Source organism: Anomalospiza imberbis, chromosome 12 (genome assembly GCF_031753505.1).
Source record: "Anomalospiza imberbis isolate Cuckoo-Finch-1a 21T00152 chromosome 12, ASM3175350v1, whole genome shotgun sequence".
In the NCBI taxonomy this organism is placed as follows: domain Eukaryota; kingdom Metazoa; phylum Chordata; class Aves; order Passeriformes; family Viduidae; genus Anomalospiza; species Anomalospiza imberbis.
Window position 1 is genome coordinate 17,853,013 of NC_089692.1, and position 16,738 is coordinate 17,869,750.

Below are 16,738 nucleotides of genomic sequence, written 5' to 3' on the forward strand. Positions count from 1 at the left end.
GATGTGCCTGAGAGGTGCTGGACCAAGGTGCAGGTATTAATATTGGAACAGTGTTTGAGAAAGGAATTGGAGAATCCTGTGGTGACAGACAAAGCCCTGTGAGCCGTCAAAAGTCAAGTCAGAGGAGGAAGAGGTGGCAGTGTTATGGCAGTGATTCATTCCTCTCTGGATGTACTGAAGCTGTCTGAGTGAGCTTTTCAGTAATTGCAGCACAGATTTCAGATTGCAGCACTGAATTCAGATTTCTTTGGATGAGATCTGGGTGGAGGTGATAGTGACCTGCAGGTGCTGAGCTCTGCCAGCATCCCAAGGTGACACTTCTGTCCTTAGGGAGTCACATTTCCTTGGGCTGGCCTGAGAGCTGTCCACAGTTACCACTGGATGAAGAGAGAAGCCTGAGGAAAATGGCCTGTTAGGAGGAAAACTGGGATAAATTCTGTTTTAAATGCGTGACTGCAGCCCTGGGGGAGAGGAGAGCTGGTGAAAGGGGGCAGAGCAGGTGACAAGGACCTGGAGCTGTGTTCCCTGCAGGGACAGCCTTCTCAGCAGCCAGCTGCAGGGTGAAGGCTCTGTGACACAGAATGCTCTCCAGCCCAAATGCTCACTCCCTGTCCCCTTCTGTGCCTGAAAGAGCTGTACCATGGGGCCACCTCAAACCCTGTCAGCCCCCAAAACGCAGCTTGCACCTGTGGGGATGACTCTATGGATCAAGCAGGTTTACAGAAACACAGCAATGCAGGCTCATTGCATCTGCACAGGGATTCCCTCTCAGGCTCCTGCCAGCAGAGCTCCTTTGGGAATCCCAGACCATGCAGAGACACAGCACTTGTGCTGTCCCACTGGGATCCCCCACCCTGTACCTCTGCAGCTGTGAGGGAGATGACCCTCTCCCGTTTAACTCTTCATTCCCTTTCTCCCCATAAGAAGAATCCCTGGTTTTACTTCCCAGCAAAATTCCCTGGCATGAACTGAGCAGATTTTGTTACAAACAACGTTTTTATAGCAGTAAAGATACAGAGAGAACTGCCCAAAGCACAGTTACTGCTAGAAAAACTTTAGGAACCTCAACTCTAAATAAATCAAATATATTCCCTTCAATACTGAGCTTTTTAAGGCACACCGTGCTCTTCTTTCAGGTTCCCATCATCATATTCTGGCAAACTTCAAGATGAAATCCTTTGGCTTCCACCAGCGTGCAGCTATTGACACTTGGGCATGGATCAAAGTGAATTTCCACCGCTTTCAGGTATAAGGAATAATTGGAAGATTTTTTTTATTTTTTTTTTGTGTATCCACAGGGTATAACTCCTGCACTCCTCTGCAGACCCATTTTGGAGTGGATATAAAGGAAATGAAGGCATCTAGCAAGGCTCCCCTCTGCTCAGCAGGGCTGCAGCCGGGGTAAAGTGAGGGCAATCAGGGTTTAGTGTCTGTATCTTGATAACTTTTGTGGTTCTGTTTCTTCCTTCATTCAGGTGGAGGCTGGACAAGCTGCTGGAGGAGAAACTCAGGGGGAATTATAAAACAAACAGCCCCCCAATTGGCCCAGCGAGCCCTGAGCAGCCCTCCTGCTGTCTCCACAGTTCAATACATGCAGATATACATATTTATACACAAGAATGTAACAGCTGCCTCGTTCTTACAGCCCTCCTTCGGCACCTGCCTCTGTCTCCATCCCAGGCAGGATGCTGGGCAGCTTTCAGCCTGACTCCACATCCCATTCCCATCCTCCAGGCCCTGGATGTCCATGGAGATGTCCAAAACCCCACGTTTCCTTCCGTCCCTCCCATTGTCAGGCACAGCCTGACTCATGTCCCCTTCCTTGCTTTCTCTGTGTGCTCATGTAATTTCCAAACCACCTTCCTTCCCTATTCCACACCCCAATTTATTTTTTCCTAGCGGTCTTTCCCCTCCTTCAAAATCGTTTTCAGAAAACCAACGTCACCTTGGTTTAATGAAAGCCCCTGGATGTTTATCATGTCCTTAAACCGTTTCCTTCAAGTGGGCTCCAGATGAAGTTATCACTTTGTCAAGACGTGATGCAAACCCACGGTAGGAAGCACTCAAAGGGAGAGCCCGGGCTCTTGGGCAGTTTGGGTGAACTGCTTGCAGAAATCCGCCGAGCCCACCCCTCCGAGACCTTTATTTCCCCCTGCGGCAGCTGTCATCTGATCCCACGCTTCGGCTCTGAATGGGGCTCTCGGAGGATGCCAGATGTTGGGAACAAAGGTCTAAAAATAATCTTTCCAAGTAATCTTCCCGTCCATCACTCGAGGAGAGCGGAGCTTTGTGCGAACATGCGAGCCGAGAACCTGATCTAACTGCAAGAAGTTCAACAGCAGCTCCCGGCTTCTGCCTCTGGGCTCTTTTTTTTTTTTTTTCCTTTTTTTTTTTTTTTTTTCCCTTCCCTTTTCCCTTCCCAGAAGCCGCGCAGGGAAAAGCGGCTCAGAGCGCTCAGCCCTCGCTCTCTCCCTCCCTCCCCGCCTCCCTCCCTCCCTGCCGAGCCTCGGGGCCGCCCGGATCCCGACAGCTCCCGGGCTCCTTCTTCCATCTCTCCCTGCGAAAAGATGGGCTCCAGGCTGCTGCCAGAGATGCGATTGTGTAAAAAGGTCTTGGCTGCAGCCCTGTGCGTCCTGGTTGTGCTGCCGGAGCCGGGCTGTGCCAGGACTCTCTGGAAACGCGCTCTGCTGAAAATGACGGAGAAATACGATGTGAGTAAGGGTGGGGGGGTTTGGGGGCTGCTCGCCGCGAAAAGGGGAGCTCTCCTTACGTGTTTTGGGATGAGGAGTGTCTGGACCGGCGGGCTGGCTCTGTATCCCGGCGATTCGCGAAATTTTCCCAGGCTGTGCGAAACTTTTGCCACCTAGCTGCTGCAGGGGGAAGCTTGGGGAGCGCGCCGGGAGCAGGGAGAGAGCTTTGGGAGGGCACTGGCACCGCTTGCCCTGGAAACCCCCCAGGACAGCCAGCGAAAAGGGACCGGCGAGAAGGGGGGTGCAAACCCTGCGGCTCCGGGGAGAGGTTTAGTGGCAGGAAGATTATGGGATTTATTAATGGGATTTATGGGATTTAGTGCTTGGAGCAGGGAGGGTTCCCTGCGCAGCTCCCGTGCTGCCTTTTGGGGTAACTTTGGGTAAATGTGTGCTGGGGGCAGGGATGGTGGCATTGCCCACGGTTCTGTAAATGCCCGGAGCACAGAGAGCTCAGCCCCACGCTGCCAGGCCGGCGTGCCCATCACCCTAAAGGGTGGCGATCCCAGAAATCCATCCCCGTGGCTGTGCCTGGCACATCCCCTGCGAGCAGAGCTGCTGCCCACGCCCTGGCACAGCCTGGGTGCCACCATCTGTGCCTGCTCCTGGCAGCCTGCAGCTCCACGGGGCACAGCACAGCCACCGCCTCCAAACCCACTTTGCAGGAGGGCTGCAGCTGGAACTGGGACAGCAGCGAGTGGAGGGGATGGTGCTGAGTCTTGCCCTGGTGTGTCTGGGCCAAACCACTGTCAGAGATGGCCACGGAGGAAATGGGAGTAGAAAAAAAAAAAGGAAAATAATTTGACAGTTTGAGTTTTGGGACCTGCTGTTTAAACAAGAAAATAAAAAAGTCACAGATTTGAAATTTTACTTGATCCATTCGAGTTCCCTTAGAAACCAGCACTAAGCCCAGGTTTCTGCCCCTTGAATGGCTTGGGTGCAAGCCCCAAACAGTTTCTTTTCTTATCCTCAGGTCTGATTGCATCTTCCAACCACTGCATGTGTGCAAACAGCACCTTGGTGTCACAGGCAGATCTCTCCATCTGTTTTCTGCAGCTTTAATTCAAAAATGATGTTTTTATGCCCATGACATTTAGAGTGATGTTTATGCATGGCAACATTTGGTTTGTGCAATTGCTGACTCAGAACTGTGACACACATCCTTTGCCCCCGATGAGCAAACTGAAATTCTGTCTTTTCTCCTTGAAATTGTGCAGAAACATTGTGCTGATATTTGAAAGGCACCTCAGGATTTTTTAAGAAATCTTCTCCATTATAGCCTCTCTTGGGATAGGGTATCCTCTGGTTTGCACTTTAATTGGAAAATGGTGACATAAAGAGCTGCATTTCCTGCAAAATCACTCACTGGCAAGTGCATTTATATGTATGCTCTTCTGCCATATTTCAATGTGAAGCTCAAATTTAATAGGAACTATGAGGTGAATGACCCAGAGAGATAGGACAGGAGCAGAAGAGGAATTTACATGTTGATTTTCAGATAAGGAGCCCTGCCGAGGCAGAGCCAAGTCCCCTGGGGATATATCCTCTCATTTCAACGTGCACTTCTTCAAAGGGCTGTTTTTTCTGGCAGCCCTGAATCCAGGTGCTACTGATCTGGCAAGCTCAGCTAGAATTGCTCATATTGATAGACACATTGATCCAGGGAAAACAGAAAATGCTTTTCTTTCTCCTCCTCAAAGCCTTGTCAGGGGGACAGCATCTGCTCTCCATCCTCTCCTGCACCAGGAGGCAGTTCTGGCAGCCCCTCTGGTTTCTCCAAGGGATGTTTTCTTTCCTACCAAATGCTGTGTGTTCCCTGCAGTTGGAAAATCAGAGTCTGGGGGCAGAGCAGCTGATTTGTGAGTCACTTGGATGGAGGGATGACAGATGGAGGTGCTGATGGCAACATGCAGCCAGATGGGACATGGGCCACAGACATCCCTGTGGCACCCCAAAAGACACAGCTTTGTGTGGTCTGAGCCCAGAAAATCTGAGGCTACAGCAGGAGGAGTGCATCCAGAAAAATGCTGGATGCAGAATGACAGGCAGGTGTGAGGATGAGGAGCTGGCTTGGGGTCTGGCCAGGGGGCCTCGGGTCATTCACCCTGAGGAAGGGTGTTGTTTGGCAAGGAGGGGTCAAGTGGGACTGGAGAAGGGAGAAAGAGGGATGGCAGTGAGGAGAAAAACCTGGCAGGAACAGTGGGATGCAGGAGCTGGGCTTTAAAACAAATCCATATATTTTCCAGAGGGACGCTTGTCAAGTTTAGTGATTTGCAGCTGGTGTTTGCAGCCCCCACGCTCCAGGGACTGTTCCCAAGGGGCAGAGGGAGGGAGCTACCTGGGAGTGGGTTCAGTTCGTTATGAAACACCCATCATGGCTGTTGGGAAAAACTGGGGCCAGTCTGGATTTCATTCCACTGTCAACTACAGCAAGTGTTTCAGAAAAATCCCAGCCTTCTTCTAAAGTTTTCCAGAAATGAAGAATTCCTCACAGCTGCTGTAATGCTCTTCCAACAATTTATTTACCCTCCAGCAGCCAGCTGTCATAAATCAGCCCTGGGGTACCCTCTTTGAGTTCTGGCCCCCATATCCTCGGAGTAACCTGTGAGCAGAGCAGCCTCAGCCTCCCTTTTGGAACCTGCACACACACACACACACACACACACACACACACACCCCTTTTTCTGTATTTCCTGCTTTCCAGCCTTTTACTTATTATTGTGCATCCTCTTGGGGCCCACCCCAGTTCTGCAGCGTCCTTCCAACTGCAAACAGCAGAACCAAAATGACAAATCCGGAGCTAACAACAGGAGAATATTATTCCCATTGCTTTGCTCTTGTCCTTCAGAGTCTTTAAGCTGCTTTCAGTCTGATATTTGCCACTTTGATCATCACTGGTGGGTGATTTTCCAGGTCTTTAATGGAAATATTGGAGGATTCAAAAGTCCCTCTGACTGTGTATTTTTTTGGTTTTTTCTGGCCAGTGTTTGGGAATACCTGCCAGGACCAGAGCTGGTGGTGGGAGGCTGAAATAAAGCTCATGTGTCATCTCGAGGGGCTCCATGCAGAATATGAATTAGCAGAGAGCTGGGCTTTGCCACAAGCTCAGGGACCAGTTCCAGACACAAATAACAGAATAGGTCTGGGGGTTTTGGGAGGTAGACTGCATCCCTCAGTTGCTGTTGAAATTATGGCTGAGGCTGGGTGATTCCATCCAGGTTTTCCTCATCTTTGTTGACTTTCAGGGTTCCTCAGCTGAACTCTGAACCTTTTCCCTTACTTTGTTTCTGGCTATCTCTAAGGCAGATATTGTCATCAAATTATTTAATAAATCTCCCTGGGAAACAGAAATTTACCTCCTGCACTGAAAAATGTTTTTAAAGAAATTTTGACTGTCGTCACAATCTGCAAAAATAATAAATCAGAGCCAAACTGTGAATGCTGGGAGAGCTTTTAAAAAACCTTATAACCCAAACCTGGAGACATCCTTAACCAGGTTATTTTGGGGAAGGAGGGAATCCTGTTTTATGCACCCATAAACAAGGGGGTTTATTAAACCAAATAAGCAAAATATTCTTATTTTGGAAGCAATGAGTTGGGAGCAATAGGTGACCAGAGAAAATGGGCAGGGAGGTCATGAGGTACAAAGTTATTTGGCTACAACTGTTATATTGTTCCCCAACGGAAATTTCATTCATGGAGCCAGCTGTTCATTGCAGTTTTGGCTTCTTGGTTTCTGAATCATCTGTGAAGCAATTGCAGTAATTGTTTGGTGGTTTTTTCATGTATCCATTATTTGCCAATATTATTTTGGTCCCATTTCCGTCTGCAGATGACCTTTCAAGTAGAATAGTAAACTGTGAGCTTCCAGGATGAACACTCCCTCCAACAAGGAAACCTGTTCAGTGTTTGGAACTACACAGATTTGTTGTTCAGTGCTCCCTTATATCCCAAAATTATAGCTGGGATGAAATTTGTCTCTATTTAAAATCCAGCAACCCCAGGGAAAAAAAAAAAAGCAACAAAACCAAAAAAAGTGCATTTTCAATATCTTTGATTTTAAAACATGTTTCAAATTCGGAGTGTTTGCAGCTTTTGAGGAATGGACAAATATGAGAGCTTGCACCTTCAGCGTGGAAAACATCATCAAAATTGGGTTTTTCCAAACCTTTTTAGTGGTTTAAACAGCCTACCAGTTCATGGGAAAGCAATGCCACAGAAGGGTCTTAAAGGAAAAAGCAGAAATTGTTTATTGATATGGGGAACAGGGCGGGAAACTGTCACTAGTGAAAACATCAGGAATTCTCTGTCCCTCTGACACTCCCTCTCCTGCAGTGGCCTCTCCTTGGCCGGCTTTTGGGAGAATCCATGTGGGAACAGGCTGTTGTCACAGGACAGATGCTCCAAAGGAGCCATTGGGGGTTACAGCATAAGGATGGAGCAGGATGAAGAGAGGGATGTTAATCTCACCTCACATTTCTCCATAGTCTGGTGGTGACATTTCTTAGAAACCCCTGGGGGACTGTTGTACCATGTTTGTTCTTGGAATAACAACCCCAGTTTCTCATCACTGATTTTGTAACACACCAATGATTTGGCCAAGTATATATTTACACACATTTTTATGTATTTATAACTTTACCAGCCTGCTTGTGGGGCCATGGCAGAGCTCACTTCATGCCCCTGGCTTGATGCTGATCTCTTAAAAGCGCAAATCCAGAATCCACTTTTGATTTTATGAGAGTTTATAGATGGTTGTTAATAATTCTGAGGCCTGAGTGCTCTGAGCACTTTCTTCAGCCCAGAGGTGAGGGAGTGGTTGAGCCACAGGTGAGAGAGGAGTGGGCTGGGGTGATTCACCTCTCTGCTGGAGGGATTTGGCTTCTTCCTAAAACAGCCCCAGTGTGAAAAATATCTGAATGGTGCCTCATAAATGTTCCTGGGCCTGTTAATGCACTTTACACCTCCCTTGTCCTGTCAGTCTGCAGTGAGCAGCTCAGCTTCTTTCCACTGCAGTGAAACAAGGGCTCATTTTCTTTGGGACAAAGCTGCCATCACTCTCACAGATCTCACCCAGAATGTCCCATGGTTTGGAAATGGTCTCTAATTTAACAGCCCAGAGCTCCACTGTGGATAAACTTGAAAGGCACCTGTATAAATTCTGGTCCAGACAAGGTGATGGAGATGGAAGGAGCCCACTGAGGAGAGAGGTGCTACCGGGGACATTAGTCTCATGTCCCAAAACAACACAGAGCCCTCATTTCCACTGCTTCCCCATCAAAGTGTTTTGGTGTCCTCATCACGAGGATGCCTGGAGTTTTCTCTCAGTTTCCCAGACAAGTATAAAAGACTTTAAAAGATTTTTTTTTACCTCCTAATTTTCAGTGCAATAATCTCAATTATATATTGAGATGTTGCAATGACAATAACTTAGTGCTTGTTTGGTGTTTCCAAAGCTCTCCACTGAGGGAATCACACAGTGCTGGGGGAGCTGCACACTCATCTCTCCTCTCTGAGAGGAGAACCGAACGCTCAAAACCCACTTTTTGAAACCCCTTGTCCCGCTTCCCCCGGCGGGATGCTCCGTAACTCACCTTACGCCGAACCTGATTTCCTTTTCTTCTCTTTGCAAAGGATTATGAGTACCCTCTTCATTCTCACAGTTCCCAGCACCAGAAGAACGACCGGTGCCCGCCGCCGCCGCAGAGCCTGCCGGAGCGCGCCTGCGAGGTGCCCAGCTGCCGCTCCGACGCCGAGTGCGAGCGCCACAAGCGCTGCTGCTACAACGGCTGCATCTACGCCTGCCTCGAGTCCGTGCAGCCCCCGCCAGGTACAGGCAGCCCTGGGGGAGCTGGGAGGCAGAGGGGCTCGTGGAGATGCCGGTGATCTTCAGGCGCGTTGGGTGCGGGGAGAGAGGTTGGAGTGCGAGTGGGGGTCGGTCTCTTCCACCGGGCAGCACTGACAGAACAAGAGCTCACAGTCTCAAGCTATGTCAGGGAAGGTACAGGTTGGATATTAGGAAAAAAATTTTCACCAAAAGAATAATAAAGTACTGGAATTGTCTTCCCAGGGAGGTGGTGGAATCACCATCTCTGGATGTGTTTAAAAAAGACTGGACATGGCACTTGGTGCTATAGTCTAGTTGAGGTGTTAAGGCATGGGTTGGACTTGATGATCTTAGAGGTCTCTTCCAACCTCATTATTCTGTGATTCTGTGATTCTGAGTTGTGTTCTGCACTTGTGGTTTCTGGCGGGTTGATGAGTCAAAAATGTGTCTGCGGCAAGCTGGTGTGGCAAAATTTCTACTTGGATGAATTGTGGAAGTCACTCAAGGCTAGTTGTTTTCCTGGGATGGCATTTTCCATGCCCCATTCCTGGAAGTGTCCAAGGACAGGTCAGATGAGTCTTGGAGCAGCCTGGGATAGTGAAAGGTGTCCTGCCCATGGCAAGGGATTGCAATGAGGTGATCCCTAAGGTCCTTTCCAACCCAAACCCCATATTCCATGTTCCTGTGTTTATATATTCAGGAAAAAAGGCAATCCTGGCCTGAATTAGTGCTGACAGAACTGAGGCAGCCAGCTCACCATCCCCTGCCATGGGAATGAGAATGGGAAGCAGCAGCTGCTTGGGCCTCTAGGACACCAGGTTCTTGTGGCCCTGGATAACATCCATGTCTCCCTTTCCACTGGGACAACAAAAACATGAATATAAGTCCAAATCAGATCAATCCATCAGGCAGCCTCCTCACAGGCACTTAGAGGAAATCCATGATTTTTCCATAACTCTGTGCCCTGTGGCTGCTACATCTTGACACTGTGGTCTCTTATTTCTCTCTTCTGCAGTCCTGGACTGGCTGGTTCAGCCCAAACCTCGCTGGCTGGGAGGCAATGGGTGGCTTTTGGATGGCCCAGAGGAAGTCTTACAAGGTACAGGACATTTCTCTGTCTTCTCTGCAACATCCATAATCACACAAAGGCCCTGGAGAATAAATCCCTCCTGCACAGAGTTTGCCTGGGATGTTGGGCTGCTAGTATTTGTCTGGAGTTTCCACAGGAATAACTCAGTATGGTGCTGGGAGCTGCTTTCTGGTGCAGTAAATACTTTTTGTGGATATGGATTATGAGCACTAGGAATGCTGCAGGGGACTGGGCTTGTACCCATTCTTCAAATTAGAGATAAATCTTCCTTTTAGAAAAAGGCTTTGTCATCATACACATAATTTTCTGCCTTCAGCTTCCTAATAGAATGTGGGTGGACTTGGAATGGGAGATCCTTTAATCCAGAGTGGCCTCATCACCCAGATGCCTTGGGCTGGGGCTGTGGCTGTGGCTCTTGGATCTGAAGCTGATTTGGACAGGAGCCCTGGCAAACTGCTGCAGAGCTGTGCCAAGCTGACGTGAACCTGGGGCATCTCAGTTTGGAGACTGACAATGAGATTGAGCTTCTCAGGTTCATTCCATAGGGAAGGGGGTTTTAATTCATTTTTTCCAATACCTAAAACTGAAAAAAGGAAGAAGTGGGGAGGTGGGAAGAGAAGTTTTCTTCTATGAGGCATTCCCAGATGTATGGACACCTGAAGTTTTTGGGTTTTTCATGGAAAAGTTAACCCAGCTTTTGATCAGCTTTAGTCAGATCCAGGTAGTGCCAATAAATTCCTCTCTTTGGTCTTACACAGATGGTTTGAGACTCGCTGAGCCTCAACTCTCATCTATAATGGAAACTCCAAGTTCTTGAAGAGAAAATCCTGCCTCCAGCTCATTGGAGCTGCACAGCTAGAAATAAGATAAAATAGGTTCCTCCTCATCCATCCGTGTCATGCTTATATTATTTGTTCTTATCTGAACACCTTCATCTCAACTTGAGGGAGTAATTAGGGAAGTAAGAACCATCAGTCATGGCATGAGAATTACAGCAGAGGTACTTGAAATTAAAAAGGGAGGGAGGAGCGGCCCTGCAGAGTCTGTACATGTAATGGCCACAAACACTGCCCAGGTCTGGTTTACCTTCCCATTCTGAGCTGCACTTGCTGCCTATCCCAGGCCAAAGTGGTGAAACCTCTGTTTGGGACAGGGGTGGCACTGCCTGACCCCGCAGAGAGTCACACCTGAGGTTTGGATTCAGCAGCAGGTCCGTGGGCGTGGAGCAGAGCACAGAGCAGCACACTGCCAGCTTCCTGCTCACATTCCCCATCCTCACCCAGCCCAGAGCCTGGTGGGACACACTTATCCCTGCCTGGGGAGAGCAGCCCCTTGATGGGATCATCCTGCGTGGTGGGCAGTGCTGATGGTTTTTAGGCTACCTAAGGACAGAGGTCAGACAAAATTGAGAGGATAAAAAGCAGTTTATTTATATTTGTTGAAGGGCCTTAAGCTACATTTAGGGCAGACAAAGCCTCCCAGGGGCTACACCCAAAAGTGGACTACAGATCACAGGTTTTCACACTTTTATAAGTTCCATTTGCATATTGGGGGTTAATCTTTCAATTACAGCTTCAGGTAATGAAGTAATTTACCCCAAGTTTGCTCCCCCCCAAAACTCACTTTTGTTTCCATCTCTGGCCTGAGGCAGTGAGGTGTCCTTGATTGCCAGGCCTGGAGAGGAATTGCTGTGTCTGCCCAAAATGGGGAAGCAGCAGCTAACACTGGATATGGAGTTCAGAGTTATACACTTGGTGCCTAAAGAGGCTACCTGGAGCAGAGGCTGGGCAGAGTTAAAGAAATAAAATAGGTATTTATTAAAAGGCCTCAATGGATACACCTTGGGCAGTTCAAGAGCCTGGCCATGGCTCCACCCAAGATGGACGATGGGTCACGAGTTTTCACACTTTTATAAGTTTTGGTCCATTTCTATATTGGGGTTAATTGTTCAATTCCAGCTCCAGGTTATACAGTCCCATCCTCCCAGTTTGCTCTCCTCAATTCCCTGTTGTTTATACATTTTGGGCTTGAAGCTGCAAAGATGTCCTTGGTCCTTGTGTTGGAAGAGGATTGTTGTGTCGGACTAAACTGTGAAGAGAACTTGCTAACAATTTGTATGAAGCTCAGAGTCTCACTCCAATGTGGTGCAGAATCTGAAAAATACAAAAGCTAAAGCTTAAGGCATCACACAAAGAATTGCAGGATTACAAATATGTGACAAACATACAAGCTAAAACCCTACGGCGTGGGTGGCGGGTGGTGTCCACCCCGCAGCTGGCACACCAGGCTGTGGGGAGGGATTGTGCAGGGAATGGGGCTGAGCTGTGCCAGGAGGGGCCGGCCCCGTGCTGCCCTCGTGCCAAGGAGCCTGAGGTGGGGTGGTGGCCGTGTTGGGGTCCCCGCGGGTGTCACAGCGTGGCTGGTGACCTGCAGGCTTCTCTTGCAGCCGAGGCCTGCAGCACCACGGAGGACGGGGACGAGCCCCTGCACTGCCCCACGGGCTACGAATGCCACATCATCAACCCGGGCAACACGGCCGAGGGCATCCCCAACAGGGGCCAGTGCATCAAGCTCCGGGGAAACCCAGGTAGGTCCCTGCAGGAAACCTCCCTTTGTGGGATTATGCCTTTTCCCAGGTAGGTCCCTGCAGGAAACCTCCCTTTGTGGGATTATGCCTTTTCCCAGGTAGGTCCCTGCAGGAAACCTCCCTCTGTGGGATTATGCCTTTTCCCAGGTAGGTCCCTGCAGGAAACCTCCCTTTGTGGGATTATGCCTTTTCCCAAGTAGGTCCCTGCAGGAAACCTCCCTTTGTGGGATTATGCCTTTTCCCAGGTAGGTCCCTGCAGGAAACCTCCCTTTGTGGGATTATGCCTTTTCCCAGGTAGGTCCCTGCAGGAAACATCCCTTTGTGGGATTATGCCTTTTTCTGGCTCAGACATGGGGTAGCTGAGAGGCGTTTTAAAAACTTTTATTCCATTTTCAGTCTCATGTGAAGGGTGAGACGATACAGATGTTGTAATTCACGCCATCACAATCAGAAGTGAACTATTTCTTAATTACAATACATTATAAGTGCTTCTTGGCCTGTCAGCTTTTTGCCACGCTGCTGTAGATGCCTTAAAGCCAATCATCTAAAACTACCCCTCGTGGGTCCTACTCCGATGCATCTTTCACAGTTCTGTTTCTCCAAAGTATCCAGTCTTACTTGCAAGGCCATCCTTTGAAACTTGTTTCTAGTTCCCTTTCTCTCTCAACAATGTCTGCCCTACTCCATGGCATTTCTAAGTCAGCATTTTTTGTCTCAAGGTTTGCACACAGATGCACACTGTGTGAGCCTTCTGTCAGGCTTTGAGAATTCTCTACAAATCCATTTCCCACATTTCCCCCTCTCTCTTGAATGGAAAAAAAACTTTTCGTGCATGCTGATGTTTGCAGGGCAGAACCAGAAAGGAAGGGACCAGGACACCAGGACACTCGTGCCAGTGTCCTCTGGGGCTGTGTCTGCATGTGCTGTTACTACACAGCACAAAAATCAGAAATATTTATAAGTTTCTGCACGCTTAAGTGAGAAATCTGAGTTTTAAAGTCCAGTTTTGTCTTCTGACTTTGCTTTCTTCATCCAAAAGTTTGTTGCCTTTACTCTGCTGACGCATTTGCCCGAAAAAGAATTCCATACATGCCAAAATATTTTCCAGGAAAGCTCATAACATGTTTAGATAATTCATTGAATGGTAGGATATGTACATTGGCACTGGGCTACAGATCACCTCAGTGTAGAGATGTGAGACATCAGCCATTTGGTCACTGTAAAAAACAGGGGAAGCATCAAACCAGGTCTCTGAGCTGCTTCCAAAACAGATTGAGAGTTTTCCCAGGGTTTTTGAATCCTCTTTTTTATAACCTTTTCTTTAATAACATCCATAGTAACCAGTGTAATGGAGAACTGTGGGGATCCTAGACATGAAGTATTTCTATGGGCTTAAATAATTATATAAGTGGTAAACAGAACAAAATAGATAGAATTTGAATTAGGTAAAATACTAATAGACGGTCTGAAATGCTACCCAAATTTTATTTCATTTGGGAAAGACTGTGGTTCCTTGACTTGTAGCTATTGAAAAAGTTATAAATGCTAGTGACAATTCCCACTCTTATGGCAAATGAGTTGTGCCCACAGAGCTCAGTAATCTCAGCAGTTTATAAGAAGTTTATAGCAACCCAAATTACTTCAGCTACAGAGGACTTTTATTTCCCTCATTGTGAGGTTATTATTTCCCTATCTCTAATTTCTCTGTGCTGTACACAGAAGGCCAGAGTTTAACACCAAAAAAATGAAAGCTGGCTGGGTATGTTCTCACCATGCACCTTCTTTTCCAGATGGACACAACCTGAGGCATAAGTATTACAAGGAATATTTTGGTAAGCTGCTGGCATGAGGTGGTTGTTGTTGTTGTTGTTGTTGTTGTTGCTATTAAGCTTTATCATTTTTGCAATGCTTACAAGGAATTTGCTCTTTATGAAATTAAGGTTTGTACATAGAAAAAAGAGATTCTTTATCTTCAACTCTCTATGCCTTGGTCAGAAGATCTTATTTTAAAATCTACAATGTCCTGACTGTGGACTTGTGAGAATCACAATTTTCAGCCGTGACAGAATGAGTTAAATGATGCAGTCTTCTACAAGGGGAACCACCCAGTCCAATAATGTATTGTATTTTTAAGCATATTTTTGGAGCTTTGCTCTTGGCCCAGGACTCCTTGCAGCTGAACACAGAGCTCTGTCAAAAGCAGAGTCTTGGACTGTGGTAAGAGATAAGGGATGGCTGGAGCCCAGTGAGTTCCCTCAGACGTGTCAGGTTCCTCACAAATCTGGGGCTCAAAGAAAGCAGGAGCATCTCCCACATCTTTCCTCACAGTTCCAAAGCTCCTGGTTCCTCTCTCTTGGATGTGGATCAGATTGGAAGTGACATTTGGGTATAACTAGACAGCATCTTTGACATAAGATTTACAAACAGTCAGATTTGGCCACTTTGGCTGATAAAACCATGACAGGATTTCCTTTCATCTCTTCCAGTGTGGGCTAGCCCAGCTCTGTTAAATAATTATACCAATATGTTGGAATCCTGGATGCTAAGAATTTTAAATGTCCTGTACTGAAAGGCACAGACCCACGAGAGAACATTACATTTGACCTAAAGCTGTGGAGAAGACTTTAAAAATTGATTAATAGTACTGAGCTTAATGAGTATATAGTTAGTTAGAAATGTGTAATATCACAGAGTAAAAAACTTAGAGTTTGGGGTTTTAGAATATAGAAATAAATTTGAAGCAAGATAGAAGTTTTAGATTAGAGACAAGTTGTTCTTCTTTACCTTCTCCTTCTTCTTCATGAGTTTAAGTAATGTTCTGTGATTGGACAGAAAAGTCTGCATTGTGGGCTTCAAAGGATCAGTTATTAGGTTAAAAGGAAAAATAATCTAAATGTCCTTTCTTAATTAAATAGTTTCGTTTTAAAAGACCTTGTAACAAGAGTTAGTTAACCATTTTGTGCCTTGCTAATAAAAAGCTACCAAACTCCTAGTTGTGAGACTATTTCACTAACAAGAAACTGTAAACTGCACTGCTGAGAAAACCTCGAGAAACCATTTGCCACAGCCCAACCCAAAACCTGGCTTTGCTGATGTTTGTTTTACAGGGAGCAATTCCAACAATTTGGTCGGCTACGTGAAAAACCAGCAGAAGCATTTAGGCTAATTGAAGGTGTGCCTGGGTAAGTGCCCTGTGAATAAAGGGAAAGCTGGGTGGAAATTGCTGCTGCTTAGACTGCAATTATTCAGAGAAACAATGTCTGAGGGTGATATTTCCTCTAAGGACAGCACCTTAAAACTCTGTACAGGTGCATGAAGCACTCTCATTCCACCAGACACACCTGATCTCTTTGCAGAACCTTTGCCTTGTGGGTATTTAGAGGATGGGGTGATTTTAGGATGAAAAATAATTGGTGTTCCTTAAGACTTTAAACTTTGTGTTTAGGGGCTTCCACTAACACAGGTGTAACTGGGCCTTGCCAGACAAATTAAAAAGCTGTTTATTCTGGCCTGACTGGAAAAAGGGTCAGTCTTGCAAATACTTCAGCACGTGGGGGGTTTTGTGGGATAATTTTATGTGTGTGAACGCTTGTGCTGAGCAGTGGCACCCAGTCATGTGAGCAAAGGCACATTTACATGGCCAGAACCAAGACAACTGCAAAAGCTCTGTCTGTTTTATCAGCCTTGCATTAGGCAAGAATGACAAGATTTATTACACCAAAGTTCTGTCCCAAGATGGTTTTCTCAACACTTTCAGCTTCACTTTAAAATTAACTTGGGTTTAGCTGGGAGCTGTGAAAACAAAGCAGTTCAGTGTCGTTCTGTACCTACGTCAGGCTGGCTGGTAAGATTACTCAGCTACTTAAAGACAAGTTCTGTGCAAACATCCTAGGAAGGATAAATATTTTAATTCCTCTTCCTTTTTTTTTTTTTTTTTTCTTTTGTTGTTTGGTTTTCACCCAGCTGGACCACTCTGTCAAGGAATGCTTTACCCAGCAGCTTTCTGGTCCCAGATCTCCACATCTCCAGCACCCCCTGATCCCTGCCCATCACCGACCAAAAAATTCATTATCCAAGGAACAGGATGAGTCCAGATTTTAACCCCACCAGGAAGGGGTGAAATGCAATCCCCTGAAGGAAGCCACACTGCCTATCAGCTGCCCTTCTACAAATGAAATGCCAACACCTCCAAGGGATCCCTGTAAGCCACAGTGCCATGATCAGGCTGCTGACGCAGAGCCTGCCCTCATGTGCTTTTTGTGTGACCAATTCAGATTTCAGGCCTGTGAACACAACCCAGTGATGTCAGAATTCTACCTAAATATCATATCTAAGTTGCTTTAAAATAAGTGAGACTAAAGAGGTTCTCTGGATCAAATCCAGTGCCTGCCTATCTTGAACAACCCCTTTAAAGGAGCCTTTTCATCAGCTTAAAATTCAAAGAAACCTGCAAGTTTCTTCTTTTCCTATTTACACCCAGATAAAAA

General features: G+C 46.9%; 1 protein-coding gene across 2 annotated transcripts; it reads left to right on the top strand.

Annotated features, from left to right (window-relative positions):
• The first annotated feature begins 2,534 nt into the window (after positions 1-2,534).
• On the top strand, positions 2,535-16,738 carry WFDC1 (WAP four-disulfide core domain 1). 2 transcript variants are annotated; one of them, XR_011003479.1, is made up of 7 exons: positions 2,535-2,711; positions 8,411-8,577; positions 9,590-9,673; positions 12,111-12,251; positions 14,042-14,083; positions 15,359-15,433; positions 16,215-16,738. XR_011003479.1 is itself a non-coding variant. In XM_068203131.1 (7 exons), the coding sequence occupies exons 1-6, from the start codon at positions 2,568-2,570 to the stop codon at positions 15,415-15,417; spliced, it is 666 nt and encodes a 221-aa protein (XP_068059232.1). In that variant the 5' UTR covers positions 2,535-2,567; the 3' UTR covers positions 15,418-15,433; positions 16,215-16,738. The 2 variants fall into 2 exon arrangements, 1 of the variants encoding a protein (XP_068059232.1); XM_068203131.1 differs by having other exon boundaries at positions 8,382-8,577.

Excerpts from the sequence above, each read along its gene's own strand:
- WFDC1 (XM_068203131.1), top strand. The coding sequence starts at position 2,568 with ATGGGCTCCAGGCTGCTGCCAGAGATGCGATTGTGTAAAAAGGTCTTG. Across the intron at positions 2,712-8,381 it reads AAATGACGGAGAAATACGAT|GATTATGAGTACCCTCTTCA; the intron begins GTGAGTAAGGGT and ends CTCTTTGCAAAG. Across the intron at positions 14,084-15,358 it reads GTATTACAAGGAATATTTTG|GGAGCAATTCCAACAATTTG; the intron begins GTAAGCTGCTGG and ends TTTGTTTTACAG.